Below are 18,346 nucleotides of genomic sequence, written 5' to 3'. Positions count from 1 at the left end.
TATTATGGTCGGGTTATTTTGTATGGCAAAACGCCTTCTACTTACAAAAAGAAGGCACAGCCATGGGCTGGCCATTATCCCCCCCCATTGCTAACTTTTACATGGAAAATTTTGAGCAACTTGCCCTAGATTCCTCCCCTCCAAAACCCAAAGTCTGGCTTAGATACATTGACGATGTTTTCGCGATCTGGTTCCATGGCTGCCAGACATTAGACACATTCCATAGCCACCTAAACAAACAACACAAACGCATACAGTTCACAATTGAAATTGAAAAACACAACACACTTCAGTTTCTAGATACACTTGTCACACGTCTTCCCTCGGGCAATCTTTCCTTCACTGTTTACCAAAAACCGACACATACGGGACAATATATACACATAAACTCCTACCACCACCCAACACAAAAACTAGGTGTCATCAACACGCTAAAAAAGAGAGCTCAGATGATTTGTTCCGGTGAACAGGCACTGAAAGACGAGTTTAAAATTATCAGTAATAACCTACAAAAAAACGGATACAGCCAAAATACTATAAACAAAATTCTCTACAAAACCACAATAAAAAACAAAGACAAACCAGACTACAGTAAAACTATAACCATTCCCTACATTAAAGGAATATCAGATAAAATAAACAGAGTACTACAAAAGTACAACCTCAAAGCCACCTTTAAACCTCCTGCAAAATTAAAAAACTTACTCAACTCATCCAAAGACCCACTCCCTCCACTAGCTCACCCTGGAGTATACTGGATTTATTGTACTTGCAACATACCATATATAGGAGAAACAGGACGCACTATTCCTATTAGACAAAAAGAACATAAACGACACATTAAATATAATAATTATGGTGAAGCTGGCTTTTCTGATCATGCCCTGAATACCTTACACAGAATTGACTGGAAAACCACCAGCTGTCTACATCACACTAGAACATGGTATGAATGGAAATTCAAGGAAGCCTGTGAGATTATCAGCAACCACCCCAATCTGAACAACAATGATGGTTTAAAAATCCCAAACATATGGAAGGTATATATTCGACCTTCCTCACCAAGAACAACTATAAACAGGACTGTAGAAAATCCAGTATTGTAAATAAAAAATAGGAATTGTAATACTAAAAATAGGACACCAATTGTTTCTGAAAGAAAACCATCTAAAAGAATGTTTATTCCTGTCATTGTAAAAATAGAATTTAGCTTGATGTAAAAATTTTTTATTTTATTTATTTATTTTTTATTCACCAGAGGTCACGCCAGTAGAATAACGTGATCAAATCATTGTTTCTCTAGCTTACAGTTAATGATGTAACTCAGCTTGTTCTGTATACTTATGTATGCTCCAGATGATGATCTTGATGTGAAGATCGAAACGTCGGCATAATAAAAAAGTTTTTTTTTTTTTTTTTTTTTTTTACATGGTTGTAAATTCCATAAAAATTTTTAAAATGAATTAAACTTGCTGTTTAATTACTTAACTTAGAGCTGTATTTGTTCCAGTAATTTTTAATATGAGGTTGTGGGTTCAAATCCCACAGAGTGGCATGGATATGTTAAGGTATTTACAAGGTTAACTATTTTTGCCACCTATCTTAATGGAAACAAGAACTGGATTGGAAAAGCTATATTTGTCTCTAGAGCAAGGCTTGCAGATTATCTGACACCATCCATCCCCATATTAATTTGACATAAGTTGCATACCCATCATGAGTGGGATGTCCTAAAAGAATTTTGCAAACTACTTTTCAAAGTTAATTTAATCTGGCAATTAAGATATGTAGTAGGTTTTACATTTAACACTATACAATAGAAAAAGCTAATTTTATAGATATTGATTTTACATTTAACACTATGCAATAGAAAAAGCTAATTTTATAGACAGACATGGATAGTGAATTTTATGCAGACAATTTGAAACACTTCATTTAAGGTAATGAAATAAAGAAACAAGATAAGAGCACATTTAATAAAATTCAAAGTTAAAAAAATAAAAAATAAAAAAAAATATATATATATTAGTACTTACCACTTTTGCTCCTAAAAGTAGCAAAACCGACTTTTCTTACTGCAGACCCTTCATGTGCTGTTACTTTATACTTCCGATAAGGCTTCAGATTTGGCAGTGTAAATACCTGTAATATTTATAGGACAGACTTAAAAGCTTTAACATTAGCACAATTGTATTACAAGAAAAAATGTATGAGGATTATTAATTAAACTAATTTATAAATTGTATTTAGCTAGTTTTAAATGACAGACATAGAACCAGAGCAAATCAGGAAAAGCAAGATTTTGTATTAAAGTGTTACTATAACAGAGGTGATATCTCCATTAGCTACTTTTCATTTTACAATTAAATTCTTGGTATGTGTAACAGCAAATACATACATGATATGATAGTGCCAACGATTAATTTTGCATTATGACTAACTTTCCCCTCAGTTTTTTTTTCCAAATTAATTTATGCCAATCATAAAAAGAGAAAAAATATATTATATATGCCAATAAAATAAAAACTAGAAAAAAATCTCTAAGCCCTCCCATGGTACTCATGCACTATATATATGTAACCATTTCATGGGCTGGAAGTCAAAGATGGATGAGTTCGTTTTTTTTTTTTGTTGTTTTTTTTTTTTAATTATGAATCTTATACGCAAGAGGTCAATAAACCTATAAGCACATCAGTGCCATGTATGGAGAGCAGGTGCGGACTTAAAGATATGTGACTTTTTTCCCAAAGAGTTGCAAGTTGTTTGGAAATACTTCTAGCAATAAGGGGTGTTCCAGAAGACTGAGGTAGATGGAATAAAGAGGAAGAAGAAATGTAGGTTTGGTGTGTTTGCAGTTAACAGTAAAGGGTTGCTGAGCAGTGCTACTCTTGTATTAACCATAGAACGTACAATAGAAAGTGGAGGAATGATGGTTACCAGTTTAGTGAAGCAATGCCCACTGAAGTACCTGTAGAATAGAAAGAGCTGAAATGCTGCATTTGTGAGATGGAAGTTGAAGTGAACATGTAAGAGAAGGATTGTCTGTGTTGAATTGCTCTCCTATGGACAGTGTCAAGAATTTTTAGAGTAGTATTAGGTGCTCCACACAGGTGAGCAGTATTCTAAGCATGAGCAGATTTGGGATTTGTATATTGTTAAGAGTTGACTGAGTGTAAAATAGCATCATGAACAAAGAAAATGGCTAGTTTTTTGGAGGCTGAGGAAGCTACTGATGTGATGTGCTTGTGGCAGGAGAAGCTAGCAATGAATGTTAGTTTAAGAAGAGATCTTATTTTGTCTGGTAACTTGGGTATTACTGAAGGTAAGAAAATGTGAGCATTCTTGTAATTTACCATATTTACAATTCATCTAGTACAGGTTTTAATATTTCCAGTAATGTTTTTGAAACTATGGATTCTCTGTGCAAAAAACAGTGTGTAGATATAATATTTGGGTTTATTTTCTTTGCAAGAGTAACAAATCCTTTAACAGAGTCTACCATTGATGGAGCACAGTCCATACAAATTCCCACAAACAGCTCCCATGAAATTTTAAAATTTTCTAAATATGACGTAATAGTCAAAAATATCCTATCCTGTTGTGTGTTCGGAAAGTTCTCTGCAGCATAGAAACTGATTCACTATTTTGTCTTCATTAATGAAGTGAACGAATTCTAGTATATGAGCTTTACTGCTGTCAGTGGACTCATCAAATTGTAAAGCAAAATGTCGTTTGGGAAGTTTATTGGTAACTGTTTTCTCAATATCATTTGACATGTCTTTAATTTTATTTTTTATTGTATCGTCCGAATGAGGAAGTTTCATCATTTTCTTTTTTGCTTCATCACCAAACATAATGTTTACTATTTCACAATATGCTGGTAAATAAGACTCTGCTATAGTATGTGGTTTTAATTTTACCGCAATTAATTCAGCTACCTCATATGACACAAGTTGTGCCTTATTGAAATTATAACAGTCTTTTCAAAATATTTTACTTGTTTAACTTGCGTGTGCAATCTCTTGAAATAATCTTCAGCTGTTTGAAGCAAGATTGGTGGGCTTCGTAGTAAAGTGACTTTTCAACTTAGCAGGAACCATTGTGCCATTGGATAGTTTTTTCCTGCATATAAGACACTGGAGAATAGGACATTCTTTCTCACGTCCATGTACAACTGCAACTTAAATATTTGTCCAAATATTGTCTATTAATTTTTCTTATTTTACTACGTATAATGCAGTCTTCTGTATGAGACGTATTTGCAGCAATATCATTACTACTACTTCCAGTTGTACTTGCCCCATCATTAATACTTGCCTGAGAATCACGTTTTCGTTTAATAATAAATTTATCCATTGAGTGCTACTACAATGTTAGACAATCCACAAACCAAATACACAAAAATGGACTGTGCAATATTATGTTAGACAATACACAAACCAAATACACATTAAAAATTGACTGTGCTATTAAATGTTGCACAACATGCATCACTCAATGACTGTAAAAGAGATGCTTCTCCATTCCCCTCCTACAAGCATATGACCTATAAATGATATTCTATTGGTCAACATGCATAGCAGTCTTCGGTTGTTATGATCATTGGATGTTATGATCACATCCAATTACACTCAGAACTGTGCCATGTGACATCTTTCACTGGCAGAACACTTATAACCAGTTTGCAGAACACAAGTGTTCTGGAGAAAACTAGTTAAGAACCACTGCTTTAGTGCAATAAATTTTGGATGAACCTGATGAGGTCTTCAATCTATAAAGGAGCAATTGTGTATCCTGCTTTTTTTTTTTTTTTAGTTGCTTTCCATTATTTCAATTTCATACCTATTATTCTTGATTTGGAAGCTAGTTATTTTCTTTTCTTGCTTTTCTGTTTCTTCTTGAAGAACAGTTTCATGTTTTTGCATTTCATTTTGTGCCTGTTCAGTTGTTATACTAGGTTCATAATTGGTAATTTCAGCTGATGTTGTTCCATCTATATTTTACTGGGATAGTGGCTCCTGCAGATCTGGAATTTTGGGACTAATTTTTAGCTGATTTTGTTGTGCACTTTGTGATTTTACCAAGTGTAGTTTGTTTAAAAGTGCTGTCTTTATCAGAATGCATTGGAAGAACCAGGAACTCTTCATTATGCTTCTCTGACACACACAGTATTCTAATTGGCTCTACTAGTGCTCCCACTCTTTCAAAAAAAATTCAAAAAGTGCAGGTGTTAACACGGTGTTAAGAACTTTCACATTTCTGACAAGGTTTGAGATACTGATTAGTGATATGTCCAATCTCCATGCAGTTGAAACATTTAGATTTGGGGCAGTTACCACCCAAGTGGTTGTATGAACCAAGCACTGTCTTTGTACTCTGGGACAGTTTACCCATAACTTGGGTTGTACTGATGTTGACAAAATTTAGTATGGGCATCTTCACATCCATTGTGAAGGTGACATCACCAGAAAACTAGTCTAGATCTTCACCTGATAAATCTTTTTATATGTAACTAATCTTACCCCATTTTGAGAATGTCAGTATAAAAATTTCATTACTGTTTTCTATATATTCCATTGGAAATCTTTTGATTTTTACTGTTTTTACCTGGCTCCCGACCAGTACAGGAATAACTGTGCTGCCTTCGAAAGTAAAATCCTATAATAGTTTGTCCCTTGTTTTCACATCTTTAACTACAATTAAATATTTCCCTCCAGTGTATGAATAAATGTGAAAGAATAAATCTTATTAGTACCGACTTTCTTCTTAAACCTTAGTCATCCATCTCATTTCTTCACATTCTGGAATTTCAATTCTACAGTTCGCAAAATTGGAGGAATTGGTACCATTATCTGTGGGGGGGGGGGGAGACTAAAACCTCTGCATTTGATTGTTAAAAAAAAAAACAAAAAACATTTCAGTCATGACTTAGAATTAAGTAATCCCATGATAAAGAAATAATTCTACACCACCAGCAAATGCTTTATTTGAGCAACTATAAAAAGTTGGCTGTGATACTGCCAAAAGTAACCCATAATGCAGATATTAACTGCACTACCAACAATCTTAATATTTACTTTTAAAAAAAAAAATCAGTGCTAGTGGGGATGCAACCACCACTATCACCAGTAAACTAAAATCAAAGTGAAAAACAAATGAAAGAAAACCAAAGTACTTATCTTGCCAAAAACCAGGATATCAGTGGGAGTCAGACCCAGAAGTGATACCAAGCTTTAAGTAATGCAGAAATCATATTTCCATATACAAGTAGTCAAAAGGTGTCATGCCATATTACTAAAATACTCTGGATTAGAGAAAGTTGTAAGTTTTCAACTTGGTTATACTATAAATTAAAGATGCCAAGAAATTCTATTCTTGGTTTAATCCTTTATCCTGGTGTAACATCTATGTCTAATCCAGAGTATTTTAGTAATAAGGTGCGACACCTTTTGGCTACATCTGCATTACTTCAACCTTGGTATCACTTCTAAGTCTGGCTCCCAATAAAGGTTGAAACCAGTTTGGGTAGTGACCCTTCCTATAATGCATAGCATTATACATGTCCGTAAGGATATGTGCTTTGGATTATGGGATATAGGCAAGTGATGCAAAGTCATTAGCCTCTATATACGAGTTGCCCAGTCGTGAAGTTACTTCACCTGCAAACATTGTTTTGCTTACACTTGGATAAAGGATTAAATCAAGAAAATAATTTCTTGACATCTTTAAGTTATTGTATAACCAAATTGAAAAATTCAACATTGTATCCACAGAGTTCTAAAGCTTGATTGAAAAAGGATGCTGGGAAGTTGCTACTCATGTTTTAGATTTAAGATATCAAGCAGAAGCCAGAAATGATAGATGTCATGTCAAATTTGTGAAGCAGTGTCCGTGGAAGTACCTGTAAGAAGACTTCTGAAACAGATCATCTGTGAAGCACTTTTAGAGAGAGAGAGAGAGAGAGATATTAAATATACCAACCTAAACATGTCAGCAGTAATTCTAAGGATTAACAGATTTGGGATTTGATCACAGGACAGGTGAAAATAACAGAAGTGCATAGCAGTTTTTTTATTTTATTTTTAATATTGAGGAAACTATTAACATGATATTGAAGAAATTAACTAATCTGCTCTACTAAGGAGCAACTCCATCCCCTGGCATATCCTGGAGTGTATGAAGTTTTGTGTGACTATGACTTGGCCTACTATGGACAGACAGAAAGATCTGTTAACATTCACCTTGGAGAACAAGTACATTAGCTACCATTATTATGGAAAGTCTGTACTAGCAGACTACACTTTGGACACTTCTTCACACAGAATTAGATGGGAGAAAATCAGTGTGCCCCAGAATATAAAGTATTCCACCACATAGCTATATACTTTTTTCACAACATTAGAGGGTGCTAAAATAAGACTAGATCTTCTGTCCATTACAATCTGAATTGTTTCACTTATTGTCACATGTTAACTATAGCATGTAATGTGCTTTGAAGATGCTGGTTGAAACCCAGAGAAATATAAGCTAGTTAATAAACTTATTTTTTTTTTTTTAATAATTCAGTTGATTTGGTATTGTAATACCATTAAAATATGTTATGAATAACATTCAACACCTAAGCTTGTCTAATTAGATTGGCTAGAGGAAAATAAGAGTCCAAGAAGAAATCTGATCCTGTCTGATGATTTGTGTATTATTGAAGGTAAGGAATATAAATTCAGATTCTTTTTACATGAAAAAAAAAAGGGGGGCTAGAGTGCATTTCAGAAGCAATGAAGGTGACAAGGGTTATCATCGTCCCCATTGGATAATGGCATGGATATTCACATTTAATGGCACTGGTCACAGAAGATTTTCATACATGGTGCACTGCATGGTGCTCAATGCAAACTGAATTATTGGTCGATGAAAGATTGTCAATGTATATGACAACAGCTGCCTGATTCTCTAAACCCATCCATGATAATCTGGCAGATAATATAGGCTGAAATATCTGGCATGGTTCAAGAGCAGAGAAATCTAGTGGTGGTCATTAACTATTGGGCCTCCGCATACAAGATTTTCATACATTGAGCACTGCATGGTGCTCAATGTTCATTGAACTTTAAATTTTGATTGACAATTACTCCAGTTTCCTCCACTTCTTCCAGCAAAAGTCCATAGAGTAAGCATGAAATACCCATCTGTGGAACCCAAATTTCAAATCCTTACATGTAATTGCATTAAACTGATATCCCTATTCATTTGTCACACCCTTCCAGCATATTCAAATCCTCTGGAGGAAGGAACCAAAACAGCACTATTATTTATAACCCTCACACCTGCAAACAACTGAATATCTCTCTGTAGTCCTGTGACCATATTATTGACAAAGATTGAATAGTAAAAGTCCAAGTACTGAACCCTGTGGAACTCCATTTGTACCTTCTTACTCCCTGATACTGCTCAACCATATACAACTGATATCAGAAAGCCAGTTACCAATCCAATCTACTTTGATATTAAATCAATCTGTTACAACTTAAAAACCAACTTGTTATGTGGCACCCTATAAAATGCCTTTGAAAAATTTTAAAAAATAACATTATGCCCTACACTCATCCACTGCCTTGCTCTATTGTAAGAGATAACCAAATTACTAAAAACAAGAACTCTTTAACAAATTCATGCTGGTCTGTACAAATTATATTACCCTCATCTATTCAGTTCTATATAAGAACTATTACCAATTTCTCCAAAATCTTAACTACAGAAGAAATACAGACATAAGTTTGATATCTTTATGCTATGGTACTATCTTACCCCCCCTTCCACTCTCCAGGAATCTGATCCATTGCAAGACCTTCATTAAAAAGCCAAGTTAATGGCATTCACTTCTAACACCTAAGCACTCCTTGACCCTCTAAGAATAAAACCTGCTGTACTAAGATGGAAAAACCTAACAATATGAACATTATAGCTCAACTATGTCAACTGCTAGAAGTTTTTTCACTTGGTGATACCAAGAAATTATATACTTGGTTTAATCCTTTATCCAAGTGTAAGCAAACAAAGTTTGCACCTGAACTATTTTCAAGACTATGGCAACTCGTATAAAGAAGCTAATGACTTCACATCACTTGCCTTAGTATTCCATAATGCAAAGCGCATCTCCTCACAGAGATGTATAACAAAGACTATGCATTGTAGGAAGGTTACTGCCCAGACCAGTTTCAACATTTACTGAGGCCTCATCAGCAGGAACCAGACCCAGATGTGATACCAGAGTTGAAGTAATGCAAAAGTCATTTTCATATAAGAGTAGCCAAAAGTGTCACATCTTATTAAAATACTTTGGATTAGAGATAGTTGTTGGAAGTTTTTACCCCCCCCCCCTTGGGTATACTATAAATTAAAGATACCAAGAAATTATATACTTTGATTTAATCCTTTATCCAAGTGTAAGTAAACAATGTAGATGCCTGAAGTAATTTCAGGACTGGGGTAACTCGTATATATGAGAGTAGTCTGAAAAGTTCTCGGCCATAAATGGTTACGCTATGGGCAAGATTTATTTTTCTAAGTTGGTATCTGTCATGAGCATCCATGTGAAATTGCAAGTCATTCTATCAAGTTTGTTTTATACAGCTATCTGAAGTAAAAGTGTTGTCTGTATCCCTTGAAATGGATAAAATTGAGTATCGTACGGTTATAAAATTCTTTGTAAAAGAAGGTTTAACGCCAAAAGAAATTCATTCGAAGTTCATAAAAGTTTATGGGCACTCTTCTCCTTCGTTTTCGACAATTAAGAAATGGGCTGCAGTGTTTAAAAACATAATTAGATTGTCAAAAAGTTTTACAACACCAGAATTCATTGATCGAATGCACGATATGGGATTGGTGAGACTATACGCATTTCAAAAGAACGTGAAGGATATATTTTTTGTAGGATATATATATTTGCACATCTTGTGCAAAGCTTTTTCATTTGCATGCAAATTAAAAAGCTTTGCACAAGATGGGTGCCATGCTTGCTCACAGCAGATCAAAAAAACACATGTGCATGAAAATTTTCAAACAGTGCTTGGAGCGTTTTAACAAGAATAAAACTGATCTTGTGCATCGATTTATTATTATGGATGTGACTTGGATTCACCATTACAAACCAGAATCCAAACAGCAGTCAAAACAGTGGACAGAAGCTGGTTGTTCAGCGCCAAAGAAGACAAAGTCAGTTCCATCAACAGGAAAGGTCATGGCAACAGTGTTTTGGGATGCTAAAGGCATTTTGTTTATTAATCATCTTGAAAAGGGTAAAACAATAACTGGGGACTATTATTCCAATCTTTTAACTAGACTAGATGAAAAAATTTGGGAGAAAAGGCCCGGTTTGCAGAAGAAAAAAAATCATTTTTCATCAAGAAAATGCACTGTCCAAAAAGTGTTTCGGCAATGGGAAAATTAAGGGATCTTCACTAAGAATTGTTGGAACATCCACCCTATTCCTCAGATTTGGCTCCCTCCGACTTCTATCTCTTCCCAAAACAAAAACGCTTCCTCGCTAGTCGGTTTTCTTCTAATTAAAAGGTGATTGCAGCTGTAGAGAGGTATTTTGCAGATCTTACTGAGAACCACTATAGGGATGGGATAATGGTGCTGGAGCATTGCTGGAATAAATGTATTAGTCTCAAGGGAGATTATGCTGAAAAATAAAAATAATTTTGAAGTTATAAATTCGTTTTTTCGTTGTTAGGCTGAAAACCTTTCAGACCACCCTGATAGAGGCTAATGACTTCACATCACTTGCTTTAGTATCCCATGATGGATAGCTGCATTACCAAAATAAGCTTTGCTATTTTATTTGTTGATTGCCTTTAAATCCAGAAGCAATTTGAAACCTAGTTTCAGGAAATTTGTGTCCTGATATTTGTTTTTAATAAATATGTTGCATTTTCATATGTTTAAAATTTGACAAATTTTTAATAGACTTCTCATTAATTTATGGATTTACTTTTAAAATAATGATATTAAACCTCACCTACCTTAAACTGTTCTTCTGAGCAAATTAAAACCCTATGGCTTCCACTGAGGTCTTTGGGATTAATCTGCTGCTGCTCAGCCTGAAGTGAGTCAGGTAAAGGATGACCCTTATGGTCAACAATTTGGATGGAAAGAACTGGTGCTCTGTGTTTCAACTGAATTTCCTTTCCTGAAGAAAATTGTATAAATAGACTAAACTTTCAAAGCAAATAAACAATTATAAAATGTTTTATTCTCAGAGGCTATCAGAAATTCTGCATTACCTCGTTTCAATGGATCTTTGCAAAGTTGTATAACTTAATAGTAATTCACATAGATGCTGTGAATATTATTCACTATCTGATCAGAAGTATCAAGACACCTACTAGAAACTAATCACTTTCCCTGTGGCACACTTTCCAGCAGTGGATATTAATAAAAGCAAAGGGTGTCATAGAAGCAAAGGGTGGGTCCACCCTTTGCTTCTATGACAGCTCTAACTCTGCTGGGGAGACTCTCTACATGTTGGAATGTCTCTGGAAGAATAGCAACCCATTCTTCCTGAAGATCTGTAGCCAGAGTAGTTCGGAATGTGGGTCGTTGATGTGTGGAGCAAAGCTGGCATTCTAATTCATCCCAAAAGTGTTCTTTAGGATTCAAGTCAGGACTGTGGTCTGGCCAGTCCATTTCTGGAAAGTTATTGTCCACAAACCATGCTTTATGGCAGGTGGCACTGTCATGGGATACACACAATAGTCATCACCGAATTGATCTTCTACCATAGACAGTACGCAACGGGTCAAAATGTCCTTGTATCTTTCCGGATTTAGATTTCTATGTAGTGTCACAAGAGGGCTAATTCCATTCCATGAAAACCTCCTCCTCCTCCAAATTCACTGTTGGCACTACACATGCTTGCAGGAATCTTTTTCCAGGCATTCATCACACCCAGAGCCTCCCATCGGACTGCCACATGGTAAAGTGATTCATCACTTCAAATCACACATTTCCAGTTATCCAGTGTCATCACTCTTTATACCACTGCAGGTAGTGCTTAGCATTCACAGCAGAAATGTTTGGTTTATGGGCAGCTACTTAACCATGGAACCCCATTTCCCTTAACTGTTTACGCACAGTCATGATGCTGGCTAGACAGTTAGTAGCACTGCGGAACTCCCAAGTGATTGTTTCACTCAATGTCTGGCGATTTCCACGAACCACCTTCAACTCTCAGTGGTCCCTGCCTGTCATTAAATGCAGCCTACCTGACCATGGTTTTGTTGTGGATCGCTCTATTGGCCTGAATCCAGCTTAATCTTCACAAAGCTTCACTTCCACAATCATTCTCAACCATTTCGAAAGTATACCTGCATAAATTTTACTTGGAATACTCAGTAGAGAAATACATTTAATTCTCACAATCAGTTTTATTTCCCTTTTTTGTATATGGGTACTATGAGAGCTCTACTCCAATTATCTGGAAATCATCTCTCTGTCCACACCTTATCAACTATTCAGCCACTATAAGACTTAAACCTCCATACACAAGCATTTCTGGTCGAATATCATGAGTCTCCCATGATAAGTCCGGCTACATGGAGGTCAGATGTTAATAATAATATCCACTCTTGCTGCCTTTCCACATTTCAGGCTTTAGATGGATTTTTCCACTTCAAGTATGGATATGAAACGAGCAGTGACAGCACAGTGGTAAACAACTCAACAGGAGCTGCTCATTTCATTCAGCAATTTTCCGAAGTAATTACTCCATACATCAAGGATATCTTTTTCTCCACTTATCAAGTCACGTTTATATCTATAATTCCTTTTACAGCACTCTTTCTTCCTTTTCTGAGCTTTTTCAACAGCCTCCAGAATGTTTTGCCAACTTCCTGATATTTATTTTCTAAATTCTTACCAAAGTCTTCCCATGACTTTTGTTTAGTTAGTTTCACAGTGTTTAGTTTTCTTACATTTGTCTCTGTATTCTCTAAAAGCAAAATCAGACTTAGGAGCTGGCTGAGGAATTGGATAATTACCAGACCGATATCATAGATGTGACTGAAACAAAGAAAAAAAAACTGGTGAGATCTTTCTAAACAATAAATATAAAATGTTACATTCAGGCAATAACAATCAACGAAAAGAAGGAGTGGCTTCAGTATTCAACACTTAAGAGGCTGATTTTCTTGAATGGCAGGCAACCAACTAGTGTGATGTGGACCAATATCAGAATGTGGAACTGGACAATAAGACATTTGTGCCAATGGTCCCATAGAAGGTTCTACTAAGGTAGAAGTGGAGGATTTTTTTTTTTTTTTTTTTTTTTTTGAGGCTTTAGAGAAAGCAACTGAAACAATGAAAAAGGAAAAGTTAGTCCTCATTGAGGAGTTGAATAGCAGAGTAGAAAATGATTGTCATACAAAATATTTTGGAAAAATTTGAAGAAACGGGCAAATTCCATATGAATTTCATATTGAAAAGAACATGTAAGAAAGTCTTAATGCAAATAAAATTGGAGCAGCTCTCAGATATGAACTGTAGACTAAAATACAGACATTATTCACGATAAAAATGAAACAGTTTCAGAACAGGAACCAAACCTACCAGATTCAGTTGCAAGTCCTGAAAAAAAACTGCTCATTTCAGCTAGAGAGACATGCAGAGAGGTTGTCTGCAAGGAAAGAAAAAACAGAACTCCATGGGAGACATAGAAAGTTAAAGAGGCAGTGAGAAAAAAAGAAGAAAGCATGTCGAAAGTTCTTAGCAAATAAGTCAGCTTCTGCTCTTAAAGAATACAGAGACAAATGTAAAAAATCAAAAAACTGCAAAACTAGCTAAACAAAAGTCAAGGAAAGACTTTGGCAAGAATATAGCAAATAAATATCAAGAAGGTGGCAAAATATTCTGGAGGCTGTCAAAAAAGCTCAGAAATGGAGAAAAGAGTGCAGTAAAAGCAACTAGAGATGATAAAGGTGACATGAAAACTGGAGAAAATGATATTCTTGATGTATGGGGTCATTACTTCGAAAACTTGCTAAATGAAAAAAGTGACAGCACAGTGGTAAAAAACACTGTGCCAGGCATGCAATCAGAAGTACATATCCATACTTGAAGTAGAAAATGCCATCAAAAGCATGAAATGTGGAAAGGCAGCAGGAATAGAAGACATTTTTCCAGAAATGCTAAGTATAGAGGTATAAAAGGAAAATAAAACTGAATGTGAGAATTATAGAGGTATTTCCAATGGAGTGTTCCTGGTAAGATTTATGCAAGTATACTTGAGAAACAGTTGAGAAGGATGATGGAAAGAAAGTCTTGGTGAAGAAGATTCAGGCCAAATAGAGGCTGTCAGGATCAGATTTTTACTTTATGACAAATAGGTGTGAAATTGTGGGAATATAACAAAGATCAGTATTTAAGTTTTGTAGCCTGAAAAAGGTATATATAACAAAGTGATAAGAGAAAATCTCTTTAGTTATATTGTGTCAATGGGGCATTATATCAGGCAATACTTAGTTTCTGAGTTGCAAATTGGCAGTTAGAATTGCAGTACAGAAAGATGGTTTGATATTCGATCTGGTATCTGACAAGGATGTACATTATCCCCTTTGTTATTATCTATATGGATCACATTATGAAGGAACACAGTATGAAACCTGATATCAAAATTGGAGATGTTAATCTCAGCTCTTTTCTTTATGCAGATAATGTTATACTTTTAAATAAATCCAGTACAAAGTCAGCAAGATTCCCTGACCAAATTGAATAACTGTTGTAATAAATTTGGTACGAAAATCAGCAATCACAAGACAAACACCATGAAAATAGGCAGAAACATTGAAAATATAAACTATATCATGAATGGAGAACCTATAGAACAAGTAATACAATTCAGCTACTTAGGCACAATTTTTAGTGAAGACAATAAATTAAATATAGAAATAAACAGAATCAACAAATCCAGTATGGTAGGAATGTCTGTCAATTTCCAACTGTACAATACAGATCCAAAACGAGGACCAACTTTTCCTTTTTCAGTTGCTTTCTCTAAAGCAGTGGTTAAGTCACGGAACACTTTTGATTATAAGAAAAATTTGGGGAACACCAAAAAGCATTAGGGTCAAAAAACTAAGAATAAAAATATGCATGAATTTGCCTTTTATAAAAATTGAACTTATTTTAATGCGACACTTGAGCTTGATGGCATTATATCAGGTTTAATATGTGACATAGCTACCCTTATCTCTTTGTCTATATTAGTAAGTCTTTCATGCTTTTTAGTTTTTAAATTGGCTCATATAAATATGATGTTGAAAACTGTAACAAAATTTTCATTGTCCTTGTGGAAAGAGCTTGGTATTCGACTTTGACAAAAATCCAAAATTCTTCAAGAGTTATTTCAGAGAATTTTATTTTTAAAGTACGATCCATTGACAAGGTAACTAATTGTTCTTTTTGTAATGAAAATTGACAACTCTATGTATTAACTGTCCCAAATGGATTTCATATCTAGTCATAATTGTGCGTATTTAAGGAAGGAAAATAACTTAAAATCTTTTCTTCCAATATTGTTAAATGTTCTGTTATAAAGGAGATAATTCCCTCAGCATTTTATTATGGAGTGAAAGAAACATATCTACTATCTTTTTTTTTCTGATAAACTATGCTAAATATGCCATTTTAGCACACCAAATATCATTTTGAAGACATTTTATAGATGCTTTTGTAAAATGTCTGTACCTTCATTTTGAAAAAAAAAGGCCAGTAAGTTATTCTTAAGGTTCTAAAATTAGGAATAGCACTTTACCACTGGATAACCATCTTATTTCAAGTGTGCAAAAGTAAAGATTCGTACTTAGCTTCTATAGACATGCAAAGTTTTTTTTTTAAAAAGACATGCTTTTAAAGGTCTTGACTTGATGTAATTTACCATATCTACAACTTGGGCTGGCACAAGTTTTAATGTTGCCGGTAATGTTTATGAAATTGGGGATTCTCTGTGCAAAAAACAGTGCATAGATATGTTTGGGTTTATTTTCTTTGCAAGAGTAACAAATCCTTTTATAGAGCTTACTATTGATGAAGCACCGTCTGTTCAAATTCCTACACAGCTCCCATGGAATTTTAAAATTTTCTAGATATGACGTAACAGAGTCAAAAATATCTTGTTCTGTTGTATGTTCGGTAAGTTCTCTGCAGTATAGAAATTGATTCACTATTTCGTTTCATTAATGAAATGAACGAATCCTAATATATGAGTTTTTACCGCTAATGTCGGTGGACTCTTCAATTTTTAAAGCAAAATGTTGTTTGGAAAATTTATTGGTAACTGTTTTCTCAATATCATTTGACATATTTTTAATTTTATTTTTTATTGTATCACCCGAATGAGAAATTTTCATAATTTCCTTTTTTTGCTTCATTGCCAAACATAATGTTTACTATTTCACAATATGCTGGTAAAATAAGAGACACTGCTATAGTATGTGGTTTTAATTTTACAGCAATTAAATCAGCTACCTTATATGATGTAAGTTGTGCCTAATCAAAATTTTTAAAAGTCTTTTCAAAATATTTTACTTCTTTAACTTGCATGTCCAACAACTCTTGAAATAATCTTTAGTTTTTCAAGCAAGATCGGCATGCTTCGTAGTCAAGTGTCATGTGACATCTTTCACCAGCAGAACACTTGTAACCAGTTCACAGAACACCGGTTAAGAACCACTGCTCTAAAGCCTCAAAATATTCCTCCACTTCTTCTACCTTAGTAGAACCGTCTGTATGATCATAAGCACAAATAAGTTTCATTGTCCAGTTCCCCATTCTGATATTTGCCCACATCACTACATGATATTGGCTGCCATTCAAGATTAGCATCATATTCAGTGTTGAATACTATAGCTACGCCTTTTCTCTGAATGTTATTGTCTGAATATAAAATTTTGTACTTATTGCTTAGAAAGATTTCACCAGTTCTTGTCTTTTTTTGTTTTTTTTTAGTTTCAGTCATCCCTATTATATCAATCTGGTACTTATCCAATTCCTCAGCTAGATCCATTTCTTTCCCACTCAGGCTTTTTATATTGGTAGTACTGATCTTGAACTCAGATGTTGAGATGGAATGTGTTTAAGGATTTGTTCCAGTAGCTGACTTTTCACTGTTCATCCTGGTTCCCTGGTAAGAACAATGGGGCCTTGTTTAACTGGGTGATGCCCCAGTCGGCATGAAATTGTCATATTGCACCATCATTTTTCTTGTGGTTTAAGCCAATAAGAATACAATTTGGTCTGCTATATCATATATTGCCAGCCCATCCTCATTCGATGAATACAGTATAAGGGGTGCTTAAGAGTCAAAGATATATAACTGAGAGGAGACCTCTACATAGCCTTCAAAGGAAGGCAGAGAACTGATCAAGGTTTCTGACCTACTTTGATACCCTCTTAAGTATCAACCCAGATATTGAACAAATGAGAAACTGGAGAAAAAGAGATATCCTTGAAGTATGGAGTAATTACTTTGAAAAATTGCTAAATGAAACAAGCGGTGATGACAGCTCAGTGGTAAAAAACACTGACTAGGCATGCAATCAGGAATACATATTCGCCTGAAGTAGAAAAAGCCATCAAAAGCCTGAAATGCAGAAAGGCAGTAGGAATCTATGATATTCTACCAGAAATGATCAAGCATGAAGGTATAAAAGTTTTACAGTGGCTGCACTGGATAGTTCAGAAGGCCTGGACAGAGGGGCTGAATGTGAGATTTACAAGATATATGCAAGTATATTGAGAAACGGTTGAGAAGGATTGTGGAAGAGAAGCTTGGTGATGAACAAGCTGGATTCAGGCCAAATAGAGGTTGTCAGAATCAGATTTGCACTTTACGACAGATAGCTGAGAAATCATGGGAATATAACAAAGATCTGTATTGAAGTTTTGTAGATCTGAAAAAGGCATATGACAAGGTGCCGAGAGAGAGAGAGAGAGAGAGAGAGAGAGAAGCTATTCAAAATGCTACAGTTATATGGTGTCAATGGGGCATTATATCAAGCAATACTTAGTCTTTATTTGAGTTGTGAGTCAGCAGTTAGAAATGAAGTACAGGAAGGCAGTTTAATGTTAAATCTAGTGTCAGATAAGGATGTACATTATCTCCCCCCCCTTATTCATTATCTATATGGATCACATTATGAAGGAAGTGGTATTAAACCTGATATCAAAACTGGAGATGTTAATCGCAGCTCTTTGCTTTATGTGGATGATGTTATACTTCTAAATATATCCGCTACAAGTCTGCAAGATTCCCTGACTAAATTAAATAACTGTTGTAGTAGATATGGTA

At 34.8% G+C, this 18,346-nt stretch overlaps 1 protein-coding gene across 3 annotated transcripts in view; it reads right to left on the bottom strand.

Moving 5' to 3' along the window:
- The window catches only part of LOC150107906 (lethal(2) giant larvae protein homolog 1-like), a 443,798-nt gene that overhangs the window by 132,206 nt on the left and 293,246 nt on the right, over positions 1-18,346 (bottom strand). For all 3 annotated transcript variants that reach the window (XM_090415428.1, XM_090415430.1, XM_090415429.1), the window contains exons 19-20: positions 11,025-11,191; positions 2,037-2,142 (exon numbers count right to left, since the gene is read on the bottom strand). In XM_090415428.1, the coding sequence (XP_090271554.1) occupies positions 2,037-2,142; positions 11,025-11,191 (273 nt within the window). The remainder of the gene's footprint in view (positions 1-2,036; positions 2,143-11,024; positions 11,192-18,346) is intronic.

The sequence above is a fragment of the Typopeltis vanoorti genome, chromosome 3 (genome assembly GCF_054136105.1).
Source record: "Typopeltis vanoorti isolate ZY-2024b chromosome 3, IOZ_Tvanoo_1.0, whole genome shotgun sequence".
NCBI lineage: Eukaryota > Metazoa > Arthropoda > Arachnida > Uropygi > Thelyphonidae > Typopeltis > Typopeltis vanoorti.
Note: the sequence above shows the minus strand (reverse complement) of the source record. Positions and strands in the feature narration are given on the sequence as shown.